Source organism: Lissotriton vulgaris, chromosome 1_1 (genome assembly GCF_964263255.1).
Source record: "Lissotriton vulgaris chromosome 1_1, aLisVul1.2, whole genome shotgun sequence".
Taxonomy (NCBI): domain Eukaryota; kingdom Metazoa; phylum Chordata; class Amphibia; order Caudata; family Salamandridae; genus Lissotriton; species Lissotriton vulgaris.
This window is the reverse complement of record NC_141685.1, coordinates 163,035,368-163,060,304: the sequence shown is the minus strand read 5'-3', so window position 1 is coordinate 163,060,304 and position 24,937 is coordinate 163,035,368. Positions and strand designations below refer to the sequence as shown.

The following is a 24,937-nucleotide window of genomic DNA, read 5'->3' as shown; positions in this document are numbered from 1 at the left end:
GAGAGAGCTGTGCCAGCAGGCCCCAGGGGAGGTGAGTGCAGAGGATGAGAGAGGAGAGAGCTGTGCCATTAGGCCCCAGGGGAGGTGAGTACAGAGGATGAGAGAGGAGAGAGCTGTGCCAGCAGGCCTCAGGGGAGGTGAGTGCAGAGGATGGGTGGAGAGGAGAGAGCTGTGCCAGCAGGCCCCAGGGGAGGTGAGTGCAGAGGATGAGAGGAGAGGAGAGAGCTGTGCCAGCAGGCCCCAGGGGAGGTGAGTGCAGAGGATGAGAGGAGAGGAGAGAGCTGTGCCAGCAGGCCCCAGGGGAGGTGAGTGCAGAGGATGAGAGAGGAGAGAGCTGTGCCAGCAGGCCCCAGGGGGGGAGAGTGCAGAGGATGGGTGGAGAGAGCTGTGCCAGCAGGCCCCAGGGGAGGTGAGTGCAGAGGATGAGAGAGAAGAGAGCTGTGCCAGCAGGCCTCAGGGGAGGTGAGTGCAGAGGATGAGAGAGAAGAGAGCTGTGCTAGCAGGTCCCAGGGGAGGTGAGTGCAGAGGAAGGGAGAGGAGAGAGCTGTGCCAGCAGGCCCCAGGGGAGGTGAGTGCAGAGGATGAGAGAGGAGAGAGCTGTGCCCTCAGGCCCCAGGGGAGGTGAGTGCAGAGGATGGGAGAGGAGAGAGCTGTGCCAGCAGGCCCCAGGGGAGGTGAGTGCAGAGGATGAGAGAGGAGAGAGCCGTGCCAGCAGGCCCCAGGGGAGGTGAGTGCAGAGGATGGGAGAGGAGAGAGCTGTGCCCTCAGGCCCCAGGGGAGGTGAGTGCAGAGGATGGGAGAGGAGAGAGCTGTGCCAGCAGGCCCCAGGGGAGGTGAGTGCAGAGGAAGGGAGAGGAGAGAGCTGTGCCAGCAGGCCCCAGGGGAGGTGAGTGCAGAGGATGAGAGAGGAGAGAGCTGTGCCAGCAGGCCCCATGGGAGGTGAGTGCAGAGTATGGGTGGAGAGGAGAGAGCTGTGCCAGCAGGCCCCAGGGGAGGTGAGTGCAGAGGATTAGAGAGGAGAGAGCTGTACCAGCAGGCCCCAGGGGAGGGGAGTGCAGAGGAAGGGAGAGGAGAGAGCTGTGCCAGCAGGCCCCAGGGGAGGTGATTCCAGAGGATGAGAGAGGAGAGAGCTGTGCCAGCAGGTACCAGGGGAGGTGAGTGCAGAGGAAGGGAGAGGAGAGAGCTGTGCCAGTAGGCCCCAGAGGAGAGGAACGGAGAGAGCCTTGCCAATATGCCCCAGGGGAGGTGAGTGCAGAGGATGAGAGAGGAGAGAGCTGTGCCAGCAGGCTGCAGGGGAGGTGAGTACAGAGGATGAGAGGAGAGGAGAGAGCTGTGCCAGCAGGCCCCGGGGGAGGTGAGTGTAGAGGATGGGTGGAGAGGAGAGAGCTGTGCCAGCAGGCCCCAGGGGAGGTGAGTGCAAAGGATGAGAGAGGAGAGAGCTGTGCCAGCAGGCCTCAGGGGAGGTGAGTGCAGAGGATGGGTGGAGAGGAGAGAGCTGTGCCAGCAGGCCCCAGGGGAGGTGAGTGCAGAGGATGAGAGGAGAGGAGAGAGCTGTGCCAGCAGGCCCCAGGGGAGGTGAGTGCAGAGGATGAGAGGAGAGGAGGGAGCTGTGCCAGCAGGCCCCAGGGGAGGTGAGTGCAGAGGATGAGAGAGGAGAGAGCTGTGCCAGCAGGCCCCAGGGGGGGAGAGTGCAGAGGATGGGAGAGGAGAGAGCTGTGCCAGCAGGCCCCAGGGGAGGTGAGTGCAGAGGAGAGAGGAGAGAGCTGTGCCAGCAGGCCCCAGGGGAGGTGAGTGCAGAGGATGAGAGAGGAGAGAGCTGTGCCAGCAGGCCCCAGCGGAGGTGAGTGCAGAGGATGTGAGAGGAGAGAGCTGTGCCAGCAGGCCCCAGGGGAGGTGAGTGCAGAGGATGAGAGAGGAGAGAGCTGTGTCAGCAGACCCCCGGGGAGGTGAGTGCAGAGGATGAGAGAGGAGAGAGCTGTTCCAGCAGGCCCCAGGGGAGGTGAGTGCAGAGGATGAGAGAGAAGAGAGCTGTGCCAGCAGGCCTCAGGGGAGGTGAGTGCAGAGGATGGGAGAGGAGAGAGCTGTGCCAGCAGGCCCCAGGGGAGGTGAGTGCAGAGGAAGGGAGAGGAGAGAGCTGTGCCAGCAGGCCCCAGGGGAGGTGAGTGCAGAGGATGAGAGAGGAGAGAGCTGTGCCAGCAGGCCGCAGGGGAGGTGAGTACAGAGGATGAGAGGAGAGGAGAGAGCTGTGCCAGCAGGCCCCGGGGGAGGTGAGTGTAGAGGATGGGTGGAGAGGAGAGAGCTGTGCCAGCAGGCCCCAGGGGAGGTGAGTGCAGAGGATGAGAGAGGAGAGAGCTGTGCCATTAGGCCCCAGGGGAGGTGAGTACAGAGGATGAGAGAGGAGAGAGCTGTGCCAGCAGGCCTCAGGGGAGGTGAGTGCAGAGGATGGGTGGAGAGGAGAGAGCTGGGCCAGCAGGCCCCAGGGGAGGTGAGTGCAGAGGATGAGAGGAGAGGAGAGAGCTGTGCCAGCAGGCCCCAGGGGAGGTGAGTGCAGAGGATGAGAGGAGAGGAGAGAGCTGTGCCAGCAGGCCCCAGGGGAGGTGAGTGCAGAGGATGAGAGAGGAGAGAGCTGTGCCAGCAGGCCCCAGGGGGGGAGAGTGCAGAGGATGGGTGGAGAGAGCTGTGCCAGCAGGCCCCAGGGGAGGTGAGTGCAGAGGATGAGAGAGAAGAGAGCTGTGCCAGCAGGCCTCAGGGGAGGTGAGTGCAGAGGATGAGAGAGAAGAGAGCTGTGCCAGCAGGTCCCAGGGGAGGTGAGTGCAGAGGAAGGGAGAGGAGAGAGCTGTGCCAGCAGGCCCCAGGGGAGGTGAGTGCAGAGGATGAGAGAGGAGAGAGCTGTGCCAGCAGGCCCCAGGGGAGGTGAGTACAGAGGTTGGGAGAGGAGAGAGCTGTGCCAGCAGGCCCCAGGGGAGGTGAGTGCAGAGGTTGGGAGAGGAGAGAGCTGTGCCAGCAGGCCCCAGGGGAGGTGAGTGCAGAGGATGAGAGAGGAGAGAGCTGTGCCATTAGGCCCCAGGGGAGGTGAGTACAGAGGATGAGAGAGGAGTGAGCTGTGCCAGCAGGCCTCAGGGGAGGTGAGTGCAGAGGATGGGTGGAGAGGAGAGAGCTGTGCCAGCAGGCCCCAGGGGAGGTGAGTGCAGAGGATGAGAGGAGAGGAGAGAGCTGTGCCAGCAGGCCCCAGGGGAGGTGAGTGCAGAGGATGAGAGGAGAGGAGAGAGCTGTGCCAGCAGGCCCCAGGGGAGGTGAGTGCAGAGGATGAGAGGAGAGGAGAGAGCTGTGCCAGCAGGCCCCAGGGGAGGTGAGTGCAGAGGATGAGAGAGGAGAGAGCTGTGCCAGCAGGCCCCAGGGGGGGAGAGTGCAGAGGATGGGTGGAGAGAGCTGTGCCAGCAGGCCCCAGGGGAGGTGAGTGCAGAGGATGAGAGAGAAGAGAGCTGTGCCAGCAGGCCTCAGGGGAGGTGAGTGCAGAGGATGAGAGAGAAGAGAGCTGTGCCAGCAGGTCCCAGGGGAGGTGAGTGCAGAGGAAGGGAGAGGAGAGAGCTGTGCCAGCAGGCCCCAGGGGAGGTGAGTGCAGAGGATGAGAGAGGAGAGCTGTGCCCTCAGGCCCCAGGGGAGGTGAGTGCAGAGGATGGGAGAGGAGAGAGCTGTGCCAGCAGGCCCCAGGGGAGGTGAGTGCAGAGGATGAGAGAGGTGAGAGCCGTGCCAGCAGGCCCCAGGGGAGGTGAGTGCAGAGGATGGGAGAGGAGAGAGCTGTGCCCTCAGGCCCCAGGGGAGGTGAGTGCAGAGGATGGGAGAGCAGAGAGCTGTGCCAGCAGGCCCCAGGGGAGGTGAGTGCAGAGGAAGGGAGAGGAGAGAGCTGTGCCAGCAGGCCCCAGGGGAGGTGAGTGCAGAGGATGAGAGAGGAGAGAGCTGTGCCAGCAGGCCCCATGGGAGGTGAGTGCAGAGTATGGGTGGAGAGGAGAGAGCTGTGCCAGCAGGCCCCAGGGGAGGTGAGTGCAGAGGATTAGAGAGGAGAGAGCTGTACCAGCAGGCCCCAGGGGAGGTGAGTGCAGAGGAAGGGAGAGGAGAGAGCTGTGCCAGCAGGCCCCAGGGGAGGTGATTGCAGAGGATGAGAGAGGAGAGAGCTGTGCCAGCAGGTACCAGGGGAGGTGAGTGCAGAGGAAGGGAGAGGAGAGAGCTGTGCCAGTAGGCCCCAGAGGAGAGGAACGGAGAGAGCCTTGCCAGCATGCCCCAGGGGAGGTGAGTGCAGAGGATGAGAGAGGAGAGAGCTGTGCCAGCAGGCCGCAGGGGAGGTGAGTACAGAGGATGAGAGGGAGGAGAGAGCTGTGCCAGCAGGCCCCTGGGGAGGTGAGTGTAGAGGATGGGTGGAGAGGAGAGAGCTGTGCCAGCAGGCCCCAGGGGAGGTGAGTGCAGAGGATGAGAGAGGAGAGAGCTGTGCCATTAGGCCCCAGGAGAGGTGAGTACAGAGGATGAGAGAGGAGAGAGCTGTGCCAGCAGGCCTCAGGGGAGGTGAGTGCAGAGGATGGGTGGAGAGGAGAGAGCTGTGCCAGCAGGCCCCAGGGGAGGTGAGTGCAGAGGATGAGAGGAGAGGAGAGAGCTGTGCCAGCAGGCCCCAGGGGAGGTGAGTGCAGAGGATGAGAGGAGAGGAGGGAGCTGTGCCAGCAGGCCCCAGGGGAGGTGAGTGCAGAGGATGAGAGAGGAGAGAGCTGTGCCAGCAGGCCCCAGGGGGGGAGAGTGCAGAGGATGGGAGAGGAGAGAGCTGTGCCAGCAGGCCCCAGGGGAGGTGAGTGCAGAGGAGAGAGGAGAGAGCTGTGCCAGCAGGCCCCAGGGGAGGTGAGTGCAGAGGATGAGAGAGGAGAGAGCTGTGCCAGCAGGCCCCATCGGAGGTGAGTGCAGAGGATGGGAGAGGAGAGAGCTGTGCCAGCAGGCCCCAGGGGAGGTGAGTGCAGAGGATGAGAGAGGAGAGAGCTGTGTCAGCAGACCCCCGGGGAGGTGAGTGCAGAGGATGAGAGAGGAGAGAGCTGTTCCAGCAGGCCCCAGGGGAGGTGAGTGCAGAGGATGAGAGAGAAGAGAGCTGTGCCAGCAGGCCTCAGGGGAGGTGAGTGCAGAGGATGGGAGAGGAGAGAGCTGTGCCAGCAGGCCCCAGGGGAGGTGAGTGCAGAGGAAGGGAGAGGAGAGAGCTGTGCCAGCAGGCCCCAGGGGAGGTGAGTGCAGAGGATGAGAGAGGAGAGAGCTGTGCCAGCAGGCCCCATGGGAGGTGAGTGCAGAGTATGGGTGGAGAGGAGAGAGCTGTGCCAGCAGGCCCCAGGGGAGGTGAGTGCAGAGGATTAGAGAGGAGAGAGCTGTACCAGCAGGCCCCAGGGGAGGTGATTGCAGAGGATGAGAGAGGAGAGAGCTGTGCCAGCAGGCCGCAGTGGAGGTGAGTACAGAGGATGAGAGGAGAGGAGAGAGCTGTGCCAGCAGGCCCTGGGGGAGGTGAGTGTAGAGGATGGGTGGAGAGGAGAGAGCTGTGCCAGCAGGCCCCAGGGGAGGTGAGTGCAGAGGATGAGAGAGGAGAGAGCTGTGCCAGCAGGCCCCAGGGGGGGAGAGTGCAGAGGATGAGAGAGAAGAGAGCTGTGCCAGCAGGCCTCAGGGGAGGTGAGTGCAGAGGATGGGTGGAGAGGAGAGAGCTGTGCCAGCAGGCCCCAGGGGAGGTGAGTGCAGAGGAAGGGAGAGGAGAGAGCTGTGCCAGCAGGCCCCAGGGGAGGTGAGTGCAGAGGATGAGAGAGGAGAGAGCTGTGCCAGCAGGCCGCAGGGGAGGTGAGTACAGAGGATGAGAGGGAGGAGAGAGCTGTGCCAGCAGGCCCCTGGGGAGGTGAGTGTAGAGGATGGGTGGAGAGGAGAGAGCTGTGCCAGCAGGCCCCAGGGGAGGTGAGTGCAGAGGATGAGAGAGGAGAGAGCTGTGCCATTAGGCCCCAGGAGAGGTGAGTACAGAGGATGAGAGAGGAGAGAGCTGTGCCAGCAGGCCTCAGGGGAGGTGAGTGCAGAGGATGGGTGGAGAGGAGAGAGCTGTGCCAGCAGGCCCCAGGGGAGGTGAGTGCAGAGGATGAGAGGAGAGGAGAGAGCTGTGCCAGCAGGCCCCAGGGGAGGTGAGTGCAGAGGATGAGAGGAGAGGAGGGAGCTGTGCCAGCAGGCCCCAGGGGAGGTGAGTGCAGAGGATGAGAGAGGAGAGAGCTGTGCCAGCAGGCCCCAGGGGGGGAGAGTGCAGAGGATGGGAGAGGAGAGAGCTGTGCCAGCAGGCCCCAGGGGAGGTGAGTGCAGAGGAGAGAGGAGAGAGCTGTGCCAGCAGGCCCCAGGGGAGGTGAGTGCAGAGGATGAGAGAGGAGAGAGCTGTGCCAGCAGGCCCCATCGGAGGTGAGTGCAGAGGATGGGAGAGGAGAGAGCTGTGCCAGCAGGCCCCAGGGGAGGTGAGTGCAGAGGATGAGAGAGGAGAGAGCTGTGTCAGCAGACCCCCGGGGAGGTGAGTGCAGAGGATGAGAGAGGAGAGAGCTGTTCCAGCAGGCCCCAGGGGAGGTGAGTGCAGAGGATGAGAGAGAAGAGAGCTGTGCCAGCAGGCCTCAGGGGAGGTGAGTGCAGAGGATGGGAGAGGAGAGAGCTGTGCCAGCAGGCCCCAGGGGAGGTGAGTGCAGAGGAAGGGAGAGGAGAGAGCTGTGCCAGCAGGCCCCAGGGGAGGTGAGTGCAGAGGATGAGAGAGGAGAGAGCTGTGCCAGCAGGCCCCATGGGAGGTGAGTGCAGAGTATGGGTGGAGAGGAGAGAGCTGTGCCAGCAGGCCCCAGGGGAGGTGAGTGCAGAGGATTAGAGAGGAGAGAGCTGTACCAGCAGGCCCCAGGGGAGGTGATTGCAGAGGATGAGAGAGGAGAGAGCTGTGCCAGCAGGCCGCAGGGGAGGTGAGTACAGAGGATGAGAGGAGAGGAGAGAGCTGTGCCAGCAGGCCCTGGGGGAGGTGAGTGTAGAGGATGGGTGGAGAGGAGAGAGCTGTGCCAGCAGGCCCCAGGGGAGGTGAGTGCAGAGGATGAGAGAGGAGAGAGCTGTGCCAGCAGGCCCCAGGGGGGGAGAGTGCAGAGGATGAGAGAGAAGAGAGCTGTGCCAGCAGGCCTCAGGGGAGGTGAGTGCAGAGGATGGGTGGAGAGGAGAGAGCTGTGCCAGCAGGCCCCAGGGGAGGTGAGTGCAGAGGAAGGGAGAGGAGAGAGCTGTGCCAGCAGGCCCCAGGGGAGGTGAGTGCAGAGGATGAGAGAGGAGAGAGCTGTGCCAGCAGGCCGCAGGGGAGGTGAGTACAGAGGATGAGAGGAGAGGAGAGAGCTGTGCCAGCAGGCCCCGGGGGAGGTGAGTGTAGAGGATGGGTGGAGAGGAGAGAGCTGTGCCAGCAGGCCCCAGGGGAGGTGAGTGCAGAGGATGAGAGAGGAGAGAGCTGTGCCATTAGGCCCCAGGGGAGGTGAGTACAGAGGATGAGAGAGGAGAGAGCTGTGCCAGCAGGCCTCAGGGGAGGTGAGTGCAGAGGATGGGTGGAGAGGAGAGAGCTGTGCCAGCCGGCCCCAGGGGAGGTGAGTGCAGAGGATGAGAGGAGAGGAGAGAGCTGTGCCAGCAGGCCCCAGGGGAGGTGAGTGCAGAGGATGAGAGGAGAGGAGAGAGCTGTGCCAGCAGGCCCCAGGGGAGGTGAGTGCAGAGGATGAGAGAGGAGAGAGCTGTGCCAGCAGGCCCCAGGGGGGGAGAGTGCAGAGGATGGGTGGAGAGAGCTGTGCCAGCAGGCCCCAGGGGAGGTGAGTGCAGAGGATGAGAGAGAAGAGAGCTGTGCCAGCAGGCCTCAGGGGAGGTGAGTGCAGAGGATGAGAGAGAAGAGAGCTGTGCCAGCAGGTCCCAGGGGAGGTGAGTGCAGAGGAAGGGAGAGGAGAGAGCTGTGCCAGCAGGCCCCAGGGGAGGTGAGTGCAGAGGATGAGAGAGGAGAGAGCTGTGCCAGTAGGCCCCAGAGGAGAGGAACGGAGAGAGCCTTGCCAGCATGCCCCAGGGGAGGTGAGTGCAGAGATTGGGAGAGGAGAGAGCTGTGCCAGCAGGCCCCAGGGGAGGTGAGTGCAGAGGATGAGAGAGGAGAGAGCTGTGCCATTAGGCCCCAGGGGAGGTGAGTACAGAGGATGAGAGAGGAGAGAGCTGTGCCAGCAGGCCTCAGGGGAGGTGAGTGCAGAGGATGGGTGGAGAGGAGAGAGCTGTGCCAGCAGGCCCCAGGGGAGGTGAGTGCAGAGGAAGGGAGAGGAGAGAGCTGTGCCAGCAGGCCCCAGGGGAGGTGAGTGCAGAGGATGAGAGAGGAGAGAGCTGTGCCAGCAGGCCCCATGGGAGGTGAGTGCAGAGTATGGGTGGAGAGGAGAGAGCTGTGCCAGCAGGCCCCAGGGGAGGTGAGTGCAGAGGATTAGAGAGGAGAGAGCTGTACCAGCAGGCCCCAGGGGAGGTGATTGCAGAGGATGAGAGAGGAGAGAGCTGTGCCAGCAGGCCGCAGGGGAGGTGAGTACAGAGGATGAGAGGAGAGGAGAGAGCTGTGCCAGCAGGCCCTGGGGGAGGTGAGTGTAGAGGATGGGTGGAGAGGAGAGAGCTGTGCCAGCAGGCCCCAGGGGAGGTGAGTGCAGAGGATGAGAGAGGAGAGAGCTGTGCCAGCAGGCCCCAGGGGGGGAGAGTGCAGAGGATGAGAGAGAAGAGAGCTGTGCCAGCAGGCCTCAGGGGAGGTGAGTGCAGAGGATGGGTGGAGAGGAGAGAGCTGTGCCAGCAGGCCCCAGGGGAGGTGAGTGCAGAGGAAGGGAGAGGAGAGAGCTGTGCCAGCAGGCCCCAGGGGAGGTGAGTGCAGAGGATGAGAGAGGAGAGAGCTGTGCCAGCAGGCCGCAGGGGAGGTGAGTACAGAGGATGAGAGGAGAGGAGAGAGCTGTGCCAGCAGGCCCCGGGGGAGGTGAGTGTAGAGGATGGGTGGAGAGGAGAGAGCTGTGCCAGCAGGCCCCAGGGGAGGTGAGTGCAGAGGTTGAGAGAGGAGAGAGCTGTGCCATTAGGCCCCAGGGGAGGTGAGTACAGAGGATGAGAGAGGAGAGAGCTGTGCCAGCAGGCCTCAGGGGAGGTGAGTGCAGAGGATGGGTGGAGAGGAGAGAGCTGTGCCAGCAGGCCCCAGGGGAGGTGAGTGCAGAGGATGAGAGGAGAGGAGAGAGCTGTGCCAGCAGGCCCCAGGGGAGGTGAGTGCAGAGGATGAGAGGAGAGGAGAGAGCTGTGCCAGCAGGCCCCAGGGGAGGTGAGTGCAGAGGATGAGAGAGGAGAGAGCTGTGCCAGCAGGCCCCAGGGGGGGAGAGTGCAGAGGATGGGTGGAGAGAGCTGTGCCAGCAGGCCCCAGGGGAGGTGAGTGCAGAGGATGAGAGAGAAGAGAGCTGTGCCAGCAGGCCTCAGGGGAGGTGAGTGCAGAGGATGAGAGAGAAGAGAGCTGTGCCAGCAGGTCCCAGGGGTGGTGAGTGCAGAGGAAGGGAGAGGAGAGAGCTGTGCCAGCAGGCCCCAGGGGAGGTGAGTGCAGAGGATGAGAGAGGAGAGAGCTGTGCCAGTAGGCCCCAGAGGAGAGGAACGGAGAGAGCCTTGCCAGCATGCCCCAGGGGAGGTGAGTGCAGAGGTTGGGAGAGGAGAGAGCTGTGCCAGCAGGCCCCAGGGGAGGTGAGTGCAGAGGATGAGAGAGGAGAGAGCTGTGCCATTAGGCCCCAGGGGAGGTGAGTACAGAGGATGAGAGAGGAGAGAGCTGTGCCAGCAGGCCTCAGGGGAGGTGAGTGCAGAGGATGGGTGGAGAGGAGAGAGCTGTGCCAGCAGGCCCCAGGGGAGGTGAGTGCAGAGGATGAGAGGAGAGGAGAGAGCTGTGCCAGCAGGCCCCAGGGGAGGTGAGTGCAGAGGATGAGAGGAGAGGAGAGAGCTGTGCCAGCAGGCCCCAGGGGAGGTGAGTGCAGAGGATGAGAGGAGAGGAGAGAGCTGTGCCAGCAGGCCCCAGGGGAGGTGAGTGCAGAGGATGAGAGAGGAGAGAGCTGTGCCAGCAGGCCCCAGGGGGGGAGAGTGCAGAGGATGGGTGGAGAGGAGAGAGCTGTGCCAGCAGGCCCCAGGGGAGGTGAGTGCAGAGGATTAGAGAGGAGAGAGCTGTACCAGCAGGCCCCAGGGGAGGTGAGTGCAGAGGAAGGGAGAGGAGAGAGCTGTGCCAGCAGGCCCCAGGGGAGGTGATTGCAGAGGATGAGAGAGGAGAGAGCTGTGCCAGCAGGCCTCAGGGGAGGTGAGTGCAGAGGATGAGAGAGAAGAGAGCTGTGCCAGCAGGTCCCAGGGGAGGTGAGTGCAGAGGAAGGGAGAGGAGAGAGCTGTGCCAGCAGGCCCCAGGGGAGGTGAGTGCAGAGGATGAGAGAGGAGAGAGCTGTGCCCTCAGGCCCCAGGGGAGGTGAGTGCAGAGGATGGGAGAGGAGAGAGCTGTGCCAGCAGGCCCCAGGGGAGGTGAGTGCAGAGGATGAGAGAGGAGAGAGCCGTGCCAGCAGGCCCCAGGGGAGGTGAGTGCAGAGGATGGGAGAGGAGAGAGCTGTGCCCTCAGGCCCCAGGGGACGTGAGTGCAGAGGATGGGAGAGGAGAGAGCTGTGCCAGCAGGCCCCAGGGGAGGTGAGTGCAGAGGAAGGGAGAGGAGAGAGCTGTGCCAGCAGGCCCCAGGGGAGGTGAGTGCAGAGGATGAGAGAGGAGAGAGCTGTGCCAGCAGGCCCCATGGGAGGTGAGTGCAGAGTATGGGTGGAGAGGAGAGACCTGTGCCAGCAGGCCCCAGGGGAGGTGAGTGCAGAGGATTAGAGAGGAGAGAGCTGTACCAGCAGGCCCCAGGGGAGGTGAGTGCAGAGGAAGGGAGAGGAGAGAGCTGTGCCAGCAGGCCCCAGGGGAGGTGATTGCAGAGGATGAGAGAGGAGAGAGCTGTGCCAGCAGGTACCAGGGGAGGTGAGTGCAGAGGAAGGGAGAGGAGAGAGCTGTGCCAGTAGGCCCCAGAGGAGAGGAACGGAGAGAGCCTTGCCAGCATGCCCCAGGGGAGGTGAGTGCAGAGGATGAGAGAGGAGAGAGCTGTGCCAGCAGGCCGCAGGGGAGGTGAGTACAGAGGATGAGAGGAGAGGAGAGAGCTGTGCCAGCAGGCCCCGGGGGAGGTGAGTGTAGAGGATGGGTGGAGAGGAGAGAGCTGTGCCAGCAGGCCCCAGGGGAGGTGAGTGCAGAGGATGAGAGAGGAGAGAGCTGTGCCATTAGGCCCCAGGGGAGGTGAGTACAGAGGATGAGAGAGGAGAGAGCTGTGCCAGCAGGCCTCAGGGGAGGTGAGTGCAGAGGATGGGTGGAGAGGAGAGAGCTGTGCCAGCAGGCCCCAGGGGAGGTGAGTGCAGAGGATGAGAGGAGAGGAGAGAGCTGTGCCAGCAGGCCCCAGGGGAGGTGAGTGCAGAGGATGAGAGGAGAGGAGGGAGCTGTGCCAGCAGGCCCCAGGGGAGGTGAGTGCAGAGGATGAGAGAGGAGAGAGCTGTGCCAGCAGGCCCCAGGGGGGGAGAGTGCAGAGGATGGGAGAGGAGAGAGCTGTGCCAGCAGGCCCCAGGGGAGGTGAGTGCAGAGGAGAGAGGAGAGAGCTGTGCCAGCAGGCCCCAGGGGAGGTGAGTGCAGAGGATGAGAGAGGAGAGAGCTGTGCCAGCAGGCCCCAGCGGAGGTGAGTGCAGAGGATGGGAGAGGAGAGAGCTGTGCCAGCAGGCCCCAGGGGAGGTGAGTGCAGAGGATGAGAGAGGAGAGAGCTGTGTCAGCAGACCCCCGGGGAGGTGAGTGCAGAGGATGAGAGAGGAGAGAGCTTTTCCAGTAGGCCCCAGGGGAGGTGAGTGCAGAGGATGAGAGAGAAGAGAGCTGTGCCAGCAGGCCTCAGGGGAGGTGAGTGCAGAGGATGGGAGAGGAGAGAGCTGTACCAGCAGGCCCCAGGGGAGGTGAGTGCAGAGGAAGGGAGAGGAGAGAGCTGTGCCAGCAGGCCCAGGGGAGGTGAGTGCAGAGGATGAGAGAGGAGAGAGCTGTGCCAGCAGGCCCCATGGGAGGTGAGTGCAGAGTATGGGTGGAGAGGAGAGAGCTGTGCCAGCAGGCCCCAGGGGAGGTGAGTGCAGAGGATTAGAGAGGAGAGAGCTGTACCAGCAGGCCCCAGGGGAGGGGATTGCAGAGGATGAGAGAGGAGAGAGCTGTGCCAGCAGGCCGCAGGGGAGGTGAGTACAGAGGATGAGAGGAGAGGAGAGAGCTGTGCCAGAAGGCCCCGGGGGAGGTGAGTGTAGAGGATGGGTGGAGAGGAGAGAGCTGTGCCAGCAGGCCCCAGGGGAGGTGAGTGCAGAGGATGAGAGAGGAGAGAGCTGTGCCATTAGGCCCCAGGGGAGGTGAGTACAGAGGATGAGAGAGGAGAGAGCTGTGCCAGCAGGCCTCAGGGGAGGTGAGTGCAGAGGATGGGTGGAGAGGAGAGAGCTGTGCCAGCAGGCCCCAGGGGAGGTGAGTGCAGAGGATGAGAGGAGAGGAGAGAGCTGTGCCAGCAGGCCCCAGGGGAGGTGAGTGCAGAGGATGAGAGGAGAGGAGAGGAGAGAGCTGTGCCAGCAGGCCCCAGGGGAGGTGAGTGCAGAGGATGAGAGAGGAGAGAGCTGTGCCAGCAGGCCCCAGGGGGGGAGAGTGCAGAGGATGGGTGGAGAGAGCTGTGCCAGCAGGCCCCAGGGGAGGTGAGTGCAGAGGATGAGAGAGAAGAGAGCTGTGCCAGCAGGCCTCAGGGGAGGTGAGTGCAGAGGATGAGAGAGAAGAGAGCTGTGCCAGCAGGTCCCAGGGGAGGTGAGTGCAGAGGAAGGGAGAGGAGAGAGCTGTGCCAGCAGGCCCCAGGGGAGGTGAGTGCAGAGGATGAGAGAGGAGAGAGCTGTGCCCTCAGGCCCCAGGGGAGGTGAGTGCAGAGGATGGGAGAGGAGAGAGCTGTGCCAGCAGGCCCCAGGGGAGGTGAGTGCAGAGGATGAGAGAGGAGAGAGCCGTGCCAGCAGGAGCCAGGGGAGGTGAGTGCAGAGGATGGGAGAGGAGAGAGCTGTGCCCTCAGGCCCCAGGGGAGGTGAGTGCAGAGGATGGGAGAGGAGAGAGCTGTGCCAGCAGGCCCCAGGGGAGGTGAGTGCAGAGGAAGGGAGAGGAGAGAGCTGTGCCAGCAGGCCCCAGGGGAGGTGAGTGCAGAGGATGAGAGAGGAGAGAGCTGTGCCAGCAGGCCCCATGGGAGGTGAGTGCAGAGTATGGGTGGAGAGGAGAGAGCTGTGCCAGCAGGCCCCAGGGGAGGTGAGTGCAGAGGATTAGAGAGGAGAGAGCTGTACCAGCAGGCCCCAGGGGAGGTGAGTGCAGAGGAAGGGAGAGGAGAGAGCTGTGCCAGCAGGCCCCAGGGGAGGTGATTGCAGAGGAAGAGAGAGGAGAGAGCTGTGCCAGCAGGTACCAGGGGAGGTGAGTGCAGAGGAAGGGAGAGGAGAGAGCTGTGCCAGTAGGCCCCAGAGGAGAGGAACGGAGAGAGCCTTGCCAGCATGCCCCAGGGGAGGTAAGTGCAGAGGATGAGAGAGGAGAGAGCTGTGCCAGCAGGCCGCAGGGGAGGTGAGTACAGAGGATGAGAGGAGAGGAGAGAGCTGTGCCAGCAGGCTCCGGGGGAGGTGAGTGTAGAGGATGGGTGGAGAGGAGAGAGCTGTGCCAGCAGGCCCCAGGGGAGGTGAGTGCAGAGGATGAGAGAGGAGAGAGCTGTGCCATTAGGCCCCAGGGGAGGTGAGTACAGAGGATGAGAGAGGAGAGAGCTGTGCCAGCAGGCCTCAGGGGAGGTGAGTGCAGAGGATGGGTGGAGAGGAGAGAGCTGTGCCAGCAGGCCCCAGGGGAGGTGAGTGCAGAGGATGAGAGGAGAGGAGAGAGCTGTGCCAGCAGGCCCCAGGGGAGGTGAGTGCAGAAGATGAGAGGAGAGGAGGGAGCTGTGCCAGCAGGCCCCAGGGGAGGTGAGTGCAGAGGATGAGAGAGGAGAGAGCTGTGCCAGCAGGCCCCAGGGGGGGAGAGTGCAGAGGATGGGAGAGGAGAGAGCTGTGCCAGCAGGCCCCAGGGGAGGTGAGTGCAGAGGAGAGAGGAGAGAGCTGTGCCAGCAGGCCCCAGGGGAGGTGAGTGCAGAGGATGAGAGAGGAGAGAGCTGTACCAGCAGGCCCCAGCGGAGGTGAGTGCAGAGGATGGGAGAGGAAAGAGCTGTGCCAGCAGGCCCCAGGGGAGGTGAGTGCAGAGGATGAGAGAGGAGAGAGCTGTGTCAGCAGACCCCCGGGGAGGTGAGTGCAGAGGATGAGAGAGGAGAGAGCTGTTCCAGCAGGCCCCAAGGGAGGTGAGTGCAGAGGATGAGAGAGAAGAGAGCTGTGCCAGCAGGCCTCAGGGGAGGTGAGTGCAGAGGATGAGAGAGAAGAGAGCTGTGCCAGCAGGTCCCAGGGGAGGTGAGTGCAGAGGAAGGGAGAGGACAGAGCTGTGCCAGCAGGCCCCAGGGGAGGTGAGTGCAGAGGATGAGAGAGGAGAGAGCTGTGCCAGCAGGCCCCAGGGGGGGAGAGTGCAGAGGATGGGTGGAGAGAGCTGTGCCAGCAGGCCCCAGGGGAGGTGAGTTCAGAGGATGAGAGAGAAGAGAGCTGTGCCAGCAGGCCTCAGGGGAGGTGAGTGCAGAGGATGGGAGAGGAGAGAGCTGTGCCAGCAGGTCCCAGGGGAGGTGAGTGCAGAGGAAGGGAGAGGAGAGAGCTGTGCCAGCAGGCCCCAGGGGACGTGAGTGCAGAGGATGAGAGAGGAGCGAGCTGTGCCAGCAGGCCCCAGGGGGGGAGAGTGCAGAGGATGGGTGGAGAGAGCTGTGCCAGCAGGCCCCAGGGGAGGTGAGTTCAGAGGATGAGAGAGAAGAGAGCTGTGCCAGCAGGCCCCAGGGGAGGTGAGTGCAGAGGATGAGAGAGGAGAGAGCTGTGCCAGCAGGCCCCAGGGGGGGAGAGTGCAGAGGGTGAGAGAGGAGAGAGCTGTGCCAGCAGGCCCCAGGGGAGGTGAGTGCAGAGGATGAGAGAGAAGAGAGCTGTGCCAGCAGGCCCCAGGGGAGGTGAGTGCAGAGAATGGGAGAGGAGAGAGCTCTGCCAGCAGGCCCCAGGGGAGGTGAGTGCAGAGGATGGGAGAGGAGAGAGCTGTGCCAGCAGGCCCCAGGGGAGGTGAGTGCAGAGGAACGGAGAGGGGAGAGCTGTGTCAGCAGGCCCCAGGGGAGGTGAGTGCAGAGGATGAGAGAGGAGAGAGCTGTGCCAGCAGGCCCCTGGGGAGGTGAGTGCAGAGGATGAGAGAGGTGAGAGCATTGCCAGCAGGCCCCGGGGGAGGTGAGTGCAGAGGATGAGAGAAGAGAGAGCTGTTCCAGCAGGCCCCAGGGGAGGTGAGTGCAGAGGAAGGGAGAGGAGAGAGCTGTGCCAGCAGGCCCCAGGGGAGGTGCGTGCAGAGGATGAGAGAAGAGAGAGCTGTGCCAGCAGGCCCCAGGGGAGGTGAGTGCAGAGGAAGGGAGAGGAGAGAGCTGTGCCAGCAGGCCCCAGGGGAGGTGCGTGCAGAGGATGAGAGAAGAGAGAGCTGTGCCAGCAGGCCCCAGGGGAGGTGCGTGCAGAGGATGAGAGAAGAGAGAGCTGTGCCAGCAGGCCCCAGGGGAGGTGAGTGCAGAGGATGAGAGAGGAGAGAGCTGTGCCAGCAGGTCCCAGGGGAGGTGAGTGCAGAGGCAGGGAGAGGAGAGAGCTGTGCCAGCAGGCCCCAGGGGAGGTGAGTGCAGAGGACGAGAGAGGAGAGAGCTGTGCCAGCAGGCCTCAGGGGAGGTGAGTGCAGAGGACGAGAGAGGAGAGAGCTGTGCCAGCAGGCCCCAGGGGAGGTGAGTGGAGAGGATGGGAGAGGAGAGAGCTGTGCCAGCAGGCCCCAGGGGAGGTGGGTGCAGAGGATGAGAGAGGAGAGAGCTGTGCCCGCAGGCCACGGGGGAGGTGAGTGCAGAGGAAGGGAGAGGAGAGGAGAGAGCTGTGCCAGTAGGCCCCAGGGGAGGTGAGTGCAGAGGATGGGAGAGGAGAGAGCTGTGCCAGCTGGCCCCAGGGGAGGTGAGTGCAGAGGATGGGTGGAGAGGAGAGAGCTGTGCCAGCAGACCCCAGGGGAGGTGAGTGCAGCAGGATAGGTGGTGAGCAGAGAGCATCACTGTGTCCCTATATAGAAGAAGGAGCTCTTTCTGAAGTGCCTTCTGATCCAATATCGGAGCAATTTCTTAAAATAGCTGGCTGCTTGTGAAATACTGCTGTCGTTCCATGCATTCCAATCACAGCTTTCCAGTTCCCATTTTCCTCTTTTAGCTGCTGAGATCAGCCCTCCATAACTTCAGCTGTTATATGGGTTGGGAGTGGGATGCTTATTTTGCTCTGGTATTGTCCTGTTATTTATTGGCACGTGGTTGAACTGGTGACTTTGTTCATCAGCTTTGCACTGTCTGCAGGATATCTGTCTGGAAGCCTCAAACCTCTCGCGTTCTGTTGACGAAGCAGCCCATGCCATGTTTAATCCCAATATCTAATCCTGAAATGTTAGTCTTTAAAGGAGGAAGGGGCCCCATACTTTCCACCGAGGCGACTCTGGCGACTTGAACATCACTTCCTCATTGTTCTTTCAGATAGGTTTGCGGAATGTAAACACCACATACATATGTACATATTTATTCAAAAAGTGGTCTGAAAAAATGGGGAATAGCTAAAAGAGCTAAAAGAAGCTATAAAAGTATAAACCCATTACCCGTACTTGGATTAGTGTTTCTGTCCAGTAATGATGTGATTGTCATTTACTGGACATTTGTTCCTGTTGTGAAGGGATTCCAAACTGAGTTTTTGTTTGCTGAAACTCGTATAGTCCTGCGTTCTGTTTTAAGCGAGTTTTGGATTTCTCAAGTTGCCGCTGACGGGCTGAAGGCGTTAATCTGGACTTAGAGTTGCTTCAGAGTGGGGGAGTCACGTCTTCTTCTGGTATCTTTTGAAACTGTGAACACTTGCAAACGCTAGTCTGTGTGACAGAAATATGCGGCCTGTGGTGTGCTAGATTGAACTCTGTGCTCTGATGCTTGCTCTTCCAGGCCCCGCTGACGTTCTGCCATGTCGCCGCTTGTTTCTCTGACGAAGAGTGGGAGCTGCTCCAGTGCTGGCAGAAGGAGCTGTACAAGAAGGTCATGAAGGAAATCCAGCTGGCCTTCAGCTCTCTGGGTAAGATGACGCTGGCACGCTTAGGGTACCAGTATGTACTGTACGAAGAGCCCTGCTCAAGATGTGCGGAAATTTCTGGGCTTTTTATAAGAATAGATTACTTTATACTCCCTCATCATTCTATTTCATGGTTTCATAGTGTATCATATTTAGATGAGGCATATCAGGCTGCATCCATGTTAGAATTTAAGGATGACCAGTTACTAAGATTTAAACCTTCCGTGTAGTCTATTCGGCGAATAGACTACACTGAAGATTTGAATGTTTCCCGACGTGACGGGAGGAGACGAGTTCAAAAGACTCAATGGCTCCCTAATGAAGAGGAATTAAAGCTCAAAATGCATTGGAGCGTGGAATATGGAGCGTAATGAAAATTAATAATGTTTCAAAAATATGGAAGATGATAAGATGAAAAGTGAAAGGAAAGTCACCTGCAAATCAAAAGAGTTCATTAAAAGACCACAAGTGAAACAATTCACGAAAGTTCTGTAATCATTTATACCCTCCAAAGAGGATTGATAGAGAGTGCACATTGAGGGATGCAACCAAAAGGCTTTGGAAGCACTATTTAAAGAGAAATAAGGCACACTTTCTGCGATACCTGCTGGAGATATATACATGTTGGAGCTCTAACACCACTCAAATAAACACACATAAAACAGCTATAAACTTAGTAGCTAGTCACATCGCTTTCCAGTTAACCTCCATGAATGGAATTCAAGAACCTCAAGCAGATGCTGGAGGGGTTGCGACTCAGCAGGGACCTTGATTTATTTGCTACGGACTTACACAAAAACTCAGATCTGGTGGGGAAAAGTTCTCAACACAACAGAAAAACTCGTTCAAGACAAAACTACCAGACTTTCCACATACATGATGGTTGGCTTACTGAAAAAATACTTTCCTCTTACAGTCCCACAGGGGTAAGCAAATCTTGCTGGCACTACTAGCAGCGAATAAGATGGCGTTAGCACAGTAGGGGAGAAGACTATTCCGTCAACGCAGGATAGGCTGCATAGGGTAAAAATAGCACTCACTCTTTCTTATGCCACTGTGTGCTTGTACCCTGTCTGGCAACCCTTTCTAGACTGTCGCTAGTGTTCACTTCAGGTCAAATAACTTTATTTCGGCCACCAATGTTCAAACAATCGCTAACTTAAAAAAACAGATAAAAAAAACTAAAACAGTAATTTACAAAACGTGCATTTAGATAAAACAGTAAGTGGCAGCTAGTAAATAATACACACAATTTCAGACAAGTACAGGGAGGGAAAGCACATTCCTTCTGATCGCCCACATAGCACCCACAAATGTGGCAACAGCCGGAAGGCAGTCTGCCCTGAGGATGCGAAGTGCAGCAGAGTTGTTGGGTTCACTTAGCAGCATGCATATGGGAGCTGGCCAGGTCCTACTGGCGGAGGCATAGGCTGGACACAAAAACATGTGCACAACATTCTCCTCTGCAGAATTATGGGCCAGTCACAGAGTCCCCCCCCCCCACCCAAACTCGTATGTAAGTGCTTACAAATACTGAAAACAGTAGCCACACAAAGTCCCAGTTAAGGCAGAAAAGTCCCAGGTCTCTTTGAATATAGAAATACGCAAATGACGCTCAATAACAATACACAAACTGTCCCTTTTACCAGGAATCAACATTTCCCTTGGGTTTTTATTTATACCAACTCCTAAAATGACTTTTCGACTCGATACCAATTGGCTATTTCGAAGGGCCGCGCTGTAATTGTTCCTCCCAAATAGTGATCCCATACGAGATGTATCCATGTTTTGTAACGAACATTCATTGCGAAACAATGAAACATGACAGACTCCTGAGGTTGGACGGGAATGTATTCTCAAACGGGGTGTAGGCCCCTTGGAACCCTTTCTTGTTTATGATTGTAAAATAAAAGTTTGTTCGGTAGTAGGCAGTGGTCCACAAGATGACTAAAAACTCTCAGACATATTCAGCTCACACAACAAAACTTAGCATGGATAACCTGGAGACTGGCCAGGAATTGCAGTTTGGGGCCTGTACTTTCTTCCCTCCCATTTATCACTGGTACATTTATTTTCATTCTACTTTGTCTACCTCCGAGTTCCTTCATAGCAATGCTTCTGGTGTATTTTGTCGCTTCACAAAAGCTTGAATTAATAATATTTCTCTTTTCATTACAGGCCCCCTGATTGCCAATTCTGTTTTTTCATTAAGACCAAAGGAAAAAGAAGACTTGTGCTCTAAAGATCTTGACGATGTAGAGAAAATCATCAATGGTGACCTGTCCACAAGTGAGTAGGAAAGAAAGAAACTTTTTCGATGGGATGTGATGGAGGGTAGGGTTCCTAATGACTAGGAGTGGCGTAAAGTATTGCGATATCCTGGGAAAACCTCCCGGAACACCCGACTGAAATATATACAATTTAATTATACCCATATGACCTACATGACACTGCATCGGCTCAATGTGACATATGTGGGGGAAGTAAGACCATGCCCCAGGTGTATGACCTACATGACACTGCATCGGCTCAATGTGACATTTGTAGGGGAAGTAAGACCATGCCCCAGGTGTATGACCTACATGACACTGCATCGGCTCAATGTGACATATGTAGCGGAAGTAGTGCCCCAGGTGTATGACCTACATGACCCTGCATTGGCTCAATGTGACATATGTGGGGGAAGTAAGACCATGTCCCAGGTGTATGCATCCTGACGCCGAGTTTGTCCATATGACTTGGGATTGCCAGAGGTTACGCCCTTACTGAGAGGCGGTGCTGGTAAAGATCAAAGGGGTGCTTGGTAGGGAGTTGGCCTTAACAATTCAATCGTGCCTGTTAGGTCTCTTCCCCAGACCGCCTAAACGCAAAGCCGGGAATCGTTTGTTTGATGCTTAGCTAAACGCAGGAACGCACTAGAGTGGAAGTCTGTGAGAGGACCGCGGATCTCGGCTTGGGATAGGGATGTAATAGAGTGGGTGGGAGCAGGGGTCAGAGCATTGATGTGGGAGGAAGCTAGAGGCGTGAGGATGCTCCCGATGGCCCAACAGTGGTGGGAAGTAGCAGCTACATGGGAGAGGCTGGCGGAGTCGGGCAGTGACGAGGGAGGATCGATGGGTTGCTCGGGCTGTTGACAGTCTTCTGTGGCGTCGGCCCGAGCACCCCAATAGAATACCACAGATGCACACAACACGAGAGGAAAGGCTTTGTCGATTCCCTGATGAAGGGCATGCCATGAATGCCCGAAATGCATTGGAAATGAAACCTTGTAATGACATAGCCTGAAGTGCATTGGATTAATACAAGAATGAAAATGAAATGATAAACCACAGCTAAAACGTCAAAAAATAAAAAAAGATATTTTTTGCATCAACAAACTTGAGAATGGAAGTCTTTTTCTAACCGGAAAGACAACAATCAGTGTGCACTAAAGGGATGAAACTAGAGGTTCTCTAGCTTCGCTTCTACCTAATGTTCTAAGACGCCGTAGGACCCTCGACGTCACCTCTAGGAGCACCTAAAACATCAAACTTTTTTCACCAATAACTCAAATATAAACCAGCAGTGCATCTATCCAACAAACTAGTGATGAAGACTGTGCCATTTCTGTGGATGATTGGAAATGTTGTTTTACGAGGAGGATAGAATTTTATGTACAATCAAAGATTTCTGTCTAGATGGTTTGGCCAAGTATGTACTTTCTGGATAACAGTTCCAAAAGATTTTGGGAAGTAAGGAATGAGTTGTCAGTTGATAACAAGGGGTGCTTGCTGCGAGGAGATAGGATAATAGCTCTTATATCCTTGAGGTCCAAAGGTTTGGCCATCATACATGAAGGGCCTTTGGGAATGATCAAACCTAAGATACGAGTTAAAATGTACTTTTGGTGACCTGGTGTTAATGGTGTTTTTAAAATACTTGCCTGACTTGCACAATCCCTGATCCCATAACAGCTGATTATTAGCTGCTGGGACTCAGAAACCACTCGTTTCTTGGCGCCATTGAACGCCGAAGGGAGACGACAGCCACGCCCACTTCTTGTTGGCCACACCCCCTCCTACGCTACCCGTCACCACTATAAACCATGTGTCAATGTCGGAAGCGCAGCGGACGAGCGCAGGGGGCACGCCGATTGCGCGCCGAAGGCGCGCTTAAGGCAAGCTCGTCTGCGCTCGTCCGCGATGAGGACGCGCCTAGCGCCACAAACCCTGTTCGGCACAGCCCTTCATCCCCCGGCTCCACTCGGGATGCTCTGCTTGACCTTCGAGGGTATGCGCATGAAGGTAAGCTCTCCTTCGAAGAGACTGCCTTCCCATTAACTGACTTCACACATAAGGACCTAATTGTAGGAGGCCTCTTGAACGTAAGATCCTTACCAAAACATGCCACCGAAATTAATCTTCTTATCGAGTCACACCATCTAGATGTACTCTTTCTAACCGAGACTTGGACACATGCAAACTGTGAGACCGACCTAGCAGCCGCCTGTCCGCTAAACTTTAACATTCTCCATCTTCCTAGACCCAAAGGCCGCGGCTGCGGAGTTGGCGTCATCTTCAAAGCCTCGTGGCAAACGAACATCCTAGACATAGACCCGACACCTGGAATCGAGCTCTTTGGTCTGTCTATAAACTGCCATCAAGGAGATACCTTTACGGTAATCATCTGCTACCGCCCACCTGGGGCCTTTTCTCTCCCGCAACAGCAAGCCCTTCTCACGACTATTACCAACATGGCAACCTCTCACAGTAAACTAGTACTTCTAGGAGACTTTAACCTCTGGCCAAACGGCAGCCTAGACGCAGGACTAGACAACCTTCGGCTGTCCTGTGATAGTGTAGGCCTCCAACAACTGATAAAGGACCCCACTCACTCCGCAGGCAACCGACTCAATCTTATCTTCTCGAGCCCAGGTCTAACCCAAGTAGGCGACATCCTGCCTATGAGTTGGACAGACCACTCGCTCATCAAACTCTACATCAATAATGCCACAACAAGCAAAGCCAAATCTCACCCGCCCCCACAATTCTCGTACCGAAACTGGAAAGCGTTAGAAAAACTCAGCACCTCCACCAGAATCTTCGAGGTGGAGGACAGCTTCGCCACTACCAACTCAGTGGAAGATAACTACAGATCCTTTAGCTCGAGAATCACCTCCCTGGCGGACTCTGATGCCCCTCTTAAACTCTGTAAACCGAAAGGTAGAGCCCCGGCTCCCTGGTACAACGACTCTTTGAAAACCCTCAAATCAGCCTGCAAACAAGCTGAGAGAAAGTGGAGACACGGATACTGTAACATCAACAAAACCCTCTGGAAGAAGGCACTCCGTGACTACAAGTCCGCTATTGCAGAGAGTAAAGCGAATTACTACTGCTCCACCATTACCAATGCGGCTAACAGTCCAAAAAGCATATTTCAGATTCTGGACAATATCTTACACCCTGACTGCGTCAAAAACTCCATCCCCCCGTCTCAGTCCCTTTGTGATAGCCTCGCTCAGTTTTTTACTGATAAAATTGAGACTATCATTAATAACCTGGCAACGTCCCCGTCTTCCACTCTCTCCACCCTCCCCGAAATCAACCTCACTAACCCTGAATCTCTGAGGCCAACCTGTCCTCCCACGAACAAATTGCTGGCTTTCCCTCTTATTTCTCAAACAGAATTTGAAATAGTCGCACAGGGCATCACTTCCGGATCCCCCCTTGACCCTCTGCCACCGAAAATATGGAAAACCTGTGGGCACCAACTATTTCACATCCTCCGGTTGATTTGTAACCAATCCCTGAGCTGCGGCGTCGTTCCCCGCTCCTGGAAGCAAGCGCTTATAACCCCGCTGCTAAAGAAACCCACGCTAAACCCAGATTGTCTGTCCAACTTCCGCCCCATATCACTCCTGCCTTTCCCAGTGAAGGTGCTCGAACGCTCGGTCAGTAAATGCCTCTCAACCCACCTCGAGCAGCACCATCTTTTGGACGAATTCCAATTTGGGTTTCGCCCAGCCCATGGCACTGAAACCGCGGTGCTCACGGCCATGGAGGAGCTTCGAATGCGCGCAGACAGGGGCCAAGCCGTGGCCCTCATTTTACTTGACTTGTCTGCCGCATTCGATACTGTCAACCATAGGGTCCTGCTCCAGCGGTTGAGAGCGGCAGGGATCGACGGCACGGCCCTGATCTGGTTTCACTCATACCTCAGCGACAGAAAACAGGCTGTTTCCCTCCCCCCTTTCCAATCAGTCTTCTCCCCGGTCCCTCACGGTGTCCCCCAGGGTTCCTCTATCAGTCCGATTCTTTTTAACGTTTACTTAAAACCTCTGGTCACGTTAATTAAGTCACACAACATGACCACAGTAAACTATGCGGACGATACACAGCTCCTTCTCTCATGGGAAGGCGAAGACTCCATCTCCTTGCAAGCCTTCCATGACTGCCTACAAGACATGGCATGCTGGTTGCACCGGAACTCACTCCAGTTCAACTCCTCGAAAACCGAGGTGATGTACTGCCCTGCGAGTCGCATACCCCGCCCTCTGCCCGCTGAGTTCTGGCCCCCGGAAAACTCCAACAACCCCCTACCAGTTACCACCGTTCGCAACCTGGGCGTCATGCTTAACCATCAATTAAGCATGGAAACACAGGTCTCAAGAACAGTCGCAACTTGCGCCGGCCTTATGCGCTCACTGCGCAAAGTCTTGCCTCTACTTCCATCCTCCGCCAGAGCACTAGTAGTCAGGTGTACTATTCTTAGTCGCCTTGACTACTGCAACGCCCTGCTGCTTGAATCTCCTGCGACACTACTGGACAGACTCCAACGAGTCCAGTCGGCAGCAGCCAGACTGGCTCTGGGATGGACTAGGAGATCCTCGGCCACTGCCGCACTGGCCGAGTTGCATTGGCTGCCTTTGAGGCAACGCATTGCCTTCAAGGCCCTTTGCCTGGTCTTCAAGGCACTACATGGAATAGGACCCAGACCTCTTCAATGTCTGTTCTCCTGGTATACCCCCACCAGAACACTCAGGTCCACAACTGCCTGCCTCGCGAGAGTGCCCAGATGTAAGAAGGCCAGGATGGGAGGAAGATCGTTCAGAGTAGCTGCAGCCAAGCTATGGAACAGTCTACCTGTCGACATTCGCCATATCCCTCATCTCCTCCCATTCAGGAAACGTATCAAAACATGGCTCTTTCCCCTGTCCCTATAAAACCGGCCAGTCCCAGTTCACCCCCGTCAATAAACCACAAGAATAGCTACCAGCGCCAGGATACCTGCCAGGTGACAGTCGCGCTTTATAAATATTTTAAATAAATAAATAATAATAAATAAATAAATTAATGTGGAAAGATATGTAAGGAATTGTATGTCCTGTGCTAATGTGGACAAGTCCCAGATCACATTTAAACCACTCCTAGGAGTTACGAGTATTCGCTAGGGTCTTTGGAAAGCCATTGATATTCTAGGGATGGGTCTTGATTGTACTGGATTTCCAAAATACTTTATAGCCCTTTTGGATTTGTTTTCCAAGTGGCCAGAAACATATGTGTTTACCATGGTTGATTCTCGTGCAATTGTATTTTTTTAAAGGGGTGTTCCTCAGAGAGGTA

At 57.9% G+C, this 24,937-nt stretch overlaps 1 protein-coding gene across 1 annotated transcript in view; it reads left to right on the top strand.

The window, feature by feature from the left end:
* The window catches only part of LOC147737980 (uncharacterized), a 210,367-nt gene that overhangs the window by 34,675 nt on the left and 150,755 nt on the right, over nucleotides 1-24,937 (top strand). Inside the window, exons 2-3 of the mRNA XM_086950366.1 lie at nucleotides 17,213-17,339; nucleotides 19,515-19,625. Of these exons, the coding sequence (XP_086806492.1) occupies nucleotides 17,213-17,339; nucleotides 19,515-19,625 (238 nt within the window). The remainder of the gene's footprint in view (nucleotides 1-17,212; nucleotides 17,340-19,514; nucleotides 19,626-24,937) is intronic.